This window comes from Oncorhynchus mykiss, chromosome 12, assembly GCF_013265735.2.
Source record: "Oncorhynchus mykiss isolate Arlee chromosome 12, USDA_OmykA_1.1, whole genome shotgun sequence".
NCBI lineage: Eukaryota > Metazoa > Chordata > Actinopteri > Salmoniformes > Salmonidae > Oncorhynchus > Oncorhynchus mykiss.
Window position 1 is genome coordinate 97,250,431 of NC_048576.1, and position 7,500 is coordinate 97,257,930.

The 7,500-nt window shown below is 51.5% G+C and overlaps 1 protein-coding gene across 2 annotated transcripts in view; it reads left to right on the top strand.

The window, feature by feature from the left end:
- Window positions 1-7,500, top strand: part of LOC110539044 (multidrug resistance-associated protein 1) — a 58,889-nt gene that overhangs the window by 10,373 nt on the left and 41,016 nt on the right. Inside the window, exons 4-9 of one of the 2 annotated variants that reach the window (XM_036939399.1) lie at window positions 596-657; window positions 979-1,110; window positions 2,221-2,430; window positions 3,995-4,172; window positions 4,466-4,627; window positions 5,862-5,954. In XM_036939399.1, coding sequence (XP_036795294.1) covers window positions 596-657; window positions 979-1,110; window positions 2,221-2,430; window positions 3,995-4,172; window positions 4,466-4,627; window positions 5,862-5,954 — 837 coding nt within the window. Of the gene's footprint in view, window positions 1-595; window positions 658-978; window positions 1,111-2,220; window positions 2,431-3,942; window positions 4,173-4,465; window positions 4,628-5,861; window positions 5,955-7,500 lie in introns of those variants that run through there. The other variant, XM_036939400.1, reaches the window with a different exon arrangement.

Genomic DNA, 7,500 nt, shown 5'->3' on the forward strand with positions numbered 1-7,500 from the left:
GTGCTTTCACAGTGGTAGAAGGTGCTTTCACAGCGGTAGAAGGTGCTTTCACAGTGGTAGAAGGTGCTTTCACAGCGGTAGAAGGTGCTTTCACAGCGGTAGAAGGTGCTTTCACAGTGGTAGAAGGTGCTTTCACAGTGGTAGAAGGTGCTTTCACAGCGGTAGAAGGTGCTTTCACAGCGGTAGAAGGTGCTTTCACAGTGGTAGAAGGTGCTTTCACAGCGGTAGAAGGTGCTTTCACAGCGGTAGAAGGTGCTTTCACAGTGGTAGAAGGTGCTTTCACAGTGGTAGAAGGTGCTTTCACAGTGGTAGAAGGTGCTTTCACAGTGGTAGAAGGTGCTTTCACAGTGGTAGAAGGTGCTTTCACAGTGGTAGAAGGTGCTTTCACAGCGGTAGAAGGTGCTTTCACAGCGGTAGAAGGTGCTTTCACAGCGGTAGAAGGTGCTTTCACAGCGGTAGAAGGTGCTTTCACAGTGGTAGAAGGTGCTTTCACAGTGGTAGAAGGTGCTTTCACAGTGGTAGAAGGTGCTTTCACAGTGGTACAACATGCTTTGAATGAATCTGGGCCTAAGACCCTGTGTGTTATCCCCTACAGAACCCCTGTCCTGTGGAGGACGCCTCCTTCCTCTCTAAGATGCTCTTCTGGTGGTTTGGAGGGTAAGACTGGCAGCCTTAATTTGTTACAATGATGGACATGAGATGTGTAATTATAGGGGAAACTGAACAATCGATATATGCCATTTATCAGATGCTTTTAATGAATCTCCTTTTCCCTCTCCCTCCCCTCCCCTCCCCTCCCTCCTCGTCCTACCCTCTTCCTCATTCTTGTCCTCACCTCCTCTTTCCTCTTCCTCCTCCTCCTCCTCCTCCTCCTCCTCCTCCTCCTCCTCCCCTCTTCCTTCTCCTCCTCCTTATTCCTCCTCCCCTACTCCTCCTCCTCCTCCTCCTCCCCTCCTCCTCCTCCTCCTCCTCTGTCAGGTTGGTTATTAGGGGTTATCGTACTCCCCTGCAGGCAGAGGATCTCTGGTGTCTTAGAGAAGAAGACTCCTCAGACTGTATCATAGCAGACCTGGAGATTGACTGGGCCAGAGAGTGTACTAAACTACAACAGTAAGACTACTACACTACATACTACATACTACACCCTACACCCTACACACCACACCCTACACCCTACACCCCACACCCCACACACTACACACTACACACTACACCCTACACACCACACCCTACACCCTACACCCCACACCCCACACACTACACACTACACACTACACCCTACACACCACACCCTACACACTACACCCTACACACCACACCCTACACACTACAACCCACACACTACACACTACACACTACACCCTACACACCACACCCTACACACTACACCCTACACACCACACCCTACACACTACAACCCACACCCTACACACTACACCCTACACACCACACCCTACACCCTACACACCACACACACTACAACCCACACACTACACCCTACACACTACACACCACACCGTACACACTACACCCTACACACCACACCCTACACACTACACCCTACACACTACACACCAGATCACTACACAATAAATACTACACACCACACCCTACACACTACACCATACACACTACACCATACCCTACACCCTACACACCACATACCACACCCTACACAGAAACATACTACACACCACACCCTACACACTACACCCTACACCCTACACCATACACACCACACCCTACATACTACACACCACACCCTACACACTACACCCTACACCCTACACCATACACACCACATACTACACCCTACACACCACACCCTACACCCTACACACTACACCCTACACACTACACCCTACACACCACACCCTACACACTACACCCTACACACCACATACTACACCCTACACACTACACCCTACACACTACACCCTACAACCCACACCCTACACACTACACCCTACACACCACACCCTACACCCTACACACCACACCCTACACACTACACCCTACACACCACACACCACACACTACACCCTACACACTACAACCCACACCCTACACTACACCCTACACACACTACACCCTACACACACTACACCCTACACCCTACACACCACACCCTACACACTACACACCACACCCTACACACTACATACGGTGAGTCCTAAACTGACAGAACAGACCCAGCTGTTTAATATCTCCCTCCACCAGAAAGGAGGAGTGTAGTCTGTCTGGCTGCCGTCCTACAGGTCCCAAACTGACAGAACAAACCCAGCTGTTGAAGAAGCTGAGACAGGAACAGAACTCAGGGTTCTGTCTCTTCAGAGTTCTGGCTCGGAGCTTCGGACCTTTCTTCCTCAAAGGGACCCTCTTCCTCGTCTTCCACGACGCCTTCATGTTCTCCATACCACAGGTGCTCAGGTGAGACCCAGAGTGTGTGGACCCTGGTCAACGTTAGGACACTACGTTGACCCAGGAGAGAATGTGTGGACCCTGGTCAACGTTAGGACACTACGTTGAGCCAGGAGAGAGTGTGTGGACCCTGGTCAACGTTAGGACACTACGTTGACCCAGGAGAGAGTGTGTGGACCCTGGTCAATGTTAGGACATCACAAACACATTGTTGCTCCTCACCCATTCTCTATTTTACATTTACCCACCCTACAAACCCTGTCTGAGTCCCAAATAACCCCCTAATTTACCCACCCTACAAACCCTGTCTGGGTCCCAAATAACACCCTAATTTACCCACCCTACAAACCCTGTCTGGGTCCCAAATAACACCCTAATTTACACACCCTACAAACCCTGTCTGAGTCCCAAATAACCCCCTAATTTACCCACCCTACAAACCCTGTCTGGGTCCCAAATAACCCCCTAATTTACCCACCCTACAAACCCTGTCTGGGTCCCAAATAACCCCTAATTTAACCACCCTACAAACCCTCTCTGGGTCCCAAATAACCCCCTAATTTACCCACCCTACAAAACCCTCTCTGGGTCCCAAATAACACCCTAATTTACCCACCCTACAAAACCCTCTCTGGGTCCCAATAACCCCCTAATTTACCCACCCTACAAAACCCTCTCTGGGTCCCAAATAACACCCTAATTTACCCACCCTACAAAACCCTCTCTGGGTCCCAAATAACACCCTAATTTACCCACCCTACAAAACCCTGTCTGCGTCTCAAATAACACCCTAATTTGCACACCCTACAAACCCTCTCTGGGTCCTAAATAACCCCCTAATTTACCCACCCTACAGAACCCTCTCTGAGTCCCAAATAGCACCCTAATTTACACACCCTACAGAACCCTACTGGGTCCCAAATAATCCCCTAATTTACACACCCTACAGAACCCTGTCTGGGTCCCAAATAGCCCCCTAATTTACACACCCTACATAACCCTACTGGGTCCCAAATAACACCCTAATTTACCCACCCTACAGAACCCTGTCTGGGTCCCAAATAGCCCCCTAATTTACACACCCTACAGAACCCTGTATGGGTCCCAAATAGCCCCCTAATTTACACACCCTACAGAACCCTCTCTGTGTCCCAAATAACCCCCTAATCTACACACCCTACAGAACCCTCTCTGGGTCCCAAATACCCCCCTAATTTACACACCCTACAGAACACTGTCTTGGTCCCAAATAGCCCCCTAATTTACACACCCTACAGAACCCTCTCTGGGTCCCAAATAGCCCCCTAATTTACACACCCTACAGAACCCTACTGGGTCCCAAATAACACCCTAATTTACACACCCTACAGAACCCTCTCTGGGTCCCAAATAGCACCCTGGTGCATCAGAACAGGTGTGTAGGAGTATACAGCCCAAATTATTTAAGTACATCTCAGTTTCTCAGTTTGTCTCTGGAACATAGCATCATGTAAAACCATGTTTTTTCTCCTCCCCCTCCAGCCTCCTCCTGGGGTTCATGTTTACCTTCCTGTTGTTCCTCCTCCCCCTCCAGCCTCCTCCTGGGGTTCATGCGTGACCAGGACAGCGACCTGTGGAAGGGCTTCATGTTTGCCTTCCTGTTGTTCCTCCTGTCCAGCCTCCAGTCCCTGTTCAACCATCAGTACATGTACTCCTGCTTCACCGTGGGAATGAGGGTGAAGACCGCTGTCATGGGCTTGGTCTACAGGAAGGTACGGAGAGAGAGAGAAAGAGACAACGAGAAGAGAGAGAGAGGATGGTTTTTTAATCATACCATTTTAGAAGCATTACAGTGTATTAATGGCAGCAAAGACTGAATGGAAATGATTTAATACAATTTGCACATTTCATACAGGAAGAAAACAACAAACGAATGATCAGACTACAACATACAAAGGGACGGGGGGGGACGGGGGGCGTCTCCTTTTAGGTGGTTAACACTCTAACACTGTCTGTCTGTCTGTCTGTCTGTCTGTCTCTCTCCCCTCCTCCCTCCCCCCTGTAGTCTCTAGTGATCAGCAGTGCAGCGCGGCAGTCCTGTACCGTGGGAGAGATTGTTAACCTGGTGTCAGCCGACACTCAGAAGCTCATGGACATGGTGGTGTATTTTAACGCTGTGTGGGTGGCGCCCATTGAGATAGCTCTCTGTCTCTACTTCCTGTGGCAGGTAGGTAGAACACACACTGTTGTTACCCCTCTCCTGCTCCCATTGAGATAGCTCTCTGTCTCTACTTCCTGTGGCAGGTAGGTAGAACACACACTGTTGTTACCCCTCTCCTGCTCCCATTGAGATAGCTCTCTGTCTCTACTTCCTGTGGCAGGTAGGTAGAACACACACTGTTGTTACCCCTCTCCTGCTCCCATTGAGATAGCTCTCTGTCTCTACTTCCTGTGGCAGGTAGGTAGAACACACACTGTTGTTACCCCTCCCCATGCTCCCATTGAGATAGCTCTCTGTCTCTACTTCCTGTGGCAGGTAGGTAGAACACACACTGTTGTTATCCCTCTCCTGCTCCCATTGAGATAGCTCTCTGTCTCTACTTCCTGTGGCAGGTAGGTAGAACACACACTGTTGTTACCCCTCTCCTGCTCCCATTGAGATAGCTCTCTGTCTCTACTTCCTGTGGCAGGTAGGTAGAACACACACTGTTGTTACCCCTCTCCTGCTCCCATTGAGATAGCTCTCTGTCTCTACTTCCTGTGGCAGGTAGGTAGAACACACACTGTTGTTACCCCTCTCCTGCTCCCATTGAGATAGCTCTCTGTCTCTACTTCCTGTGGCAGGTAGGTAGAACACACACTGTTGTTACCCCTCTCCTGCTCCCATTGAGATATCTCTCTGTCTCTACTTCCTGTGGCAGGTAGGTAGAACACACACTGTTGTTACCCCTCTCCTGCTCCCATTGAGATAGCTCTCTGTCTCTACTTCCTGTGGCAGGTAGGTAGAACACACACTGTTGTTACCCCTCTCCTGCTCCCATTGAGATAGCTCTCTGTCACTACTTCCTGTGGCAGGTAGGTAGAACACACACTGTTGTTACCCCTCTCCTGCTCCCATTGAGATTGCTCTCTGTCTCTACTTCCTGTGGCAGGTAGGTAGAACACACACTGTTGTTACCCCTCTCCTGCTCCCATTGAGATATCTCTCTGTCTCTACTTCCTGTGGCAGGTAGGTAGAACACACACTGTTGTTACCCCTCTCCTGCTCCCATTGAGATAGCTCTCTGTCTCTACTTCCTGTGGCAGGTAGGTAGAACACACACTGTTGTTACCCCTCTCCTGCTCCCATTGAGATAGCTCTCTGTCACTACTTCCTGTGGCAGGTAGGTAGAACACACACTGTTGTTACCCCTCTCCTGCTCTCATTGAGATAGCTCTCTGTCCTCTCCTGTATCTAACAGCTTCTGGGTCCGTCAGCCCTAGCCGGCATCGCCACGGTGATCCTTATCTTTCCTCTCAACGGCTTCATCGCCAAGATGAGGAGCAAGCTGCAGGTCAGTTCACACACACACACACACACACACACACACACACACACACACACACACACACACACACACACACACACGTTTGTTTTACTATCCTCGTGATGACCAAACAGTTGATTCCCATTCCTAAATTTACCCTCTAGACTTAAACATATAGGTCACTTATCAGATGCTCTTATCCAGAGAGACTTACATTAGTGACTGAGTACATCTCCATTCTTACTGGTCCCCAGCGGGAATCAAACACACAACCCTGGTGTTGCAAGAGCAATGCTCTACCAGCTGAGTCACACGGGACCTCACCCCAACCCCTAACCCTGACCACAAACCCTAACCCTGACTCCTAACCCTGACTGCTGACCCCAACCCCTAACCCTGACTCCTAACCCCTAACCCCAACCCCTAACCCTGACTCCTAACACTGACTCCTGACCCCAACCCCTAACCCTGACTCCAACCCCTAACCCTGACCCCAAACCCTAACCCTGACTCCTAACCCTGACTTCTGACCCCAACCCCTAACCCTGACTCCTAACCCCTAACCCTGACCCCAACCCTGACTGCAACCCTTAACCCTGACCCCAACCCCTGACCCTAACCCCTAACCTTGACCCCAAACCCTAACCCCTAACCCCTAACCCTGACCCCAAACCCTAACCCCTAAACCCTAACCCTGAACCCAACCCCTAACCCTGACCCTGACCCTGACCCCTGACCCTGACCCTAACCCCTAACCCTGACCCTGACCCCCAACCCTAACCCCTAACCCCAACCCCTAACCCTGACTCCTGACACTGACTCCTGACCCCAACCCCTAACCCCAACTACTAACCCTGACTCCTCACCCTGACTCCTGACCCCAACCCCTAACCCTGACTCTTGACCCCAACTCATAACCCTGACTCCTAATCCCAACTCCTAACCCCTACTCCTGACCCCAACCCCTAACCCTGACTCCTGACCCCAACCCCTAACCCTGACTCCTGACCCCAACCTCTAACCCTGACTCCTGACCCCAACTCCTAACCCTGACTCCTAACCCCAACCCCTAACCCTGACTTCTGACCCCAACCCTGACTCCTGACCCTGACCCCAACCCCTGACCCTGACCCCAACCCTGACTCCTGACCCTGACCCCAACCCCTAACCCTAACTCCTGACCCTGACCCCAACTCCTGACCCTGACCCCAACCCCGACTCCTGACCCCAACCCCTAACCCTGACTCCTGACCCTGACCCCAACCCTGACTCCTGACTCCTGACCCTGACCCCAACCCCTAACCCTGACTCCTGACCCTGACCCCAACACCTAACCCTGACTCCTGACCCCAACCCCTAACCCTGACTCCTGACCCTGACCCCAACCCCTAACCCTGACTCCTGACCCCAACCCCTAACCCTGACTCCTGACCCTGACCCCAACCCTGACTCCTGACCCTGACTCCTGACCCTGACCCCAACCCCTAACCCTGACTCCTGACCACAACCCCTAACCCTGACTCCTGACCCTGACCCCAACCCCTAACCCTGACTCCTGACCCCTAACCCCTAA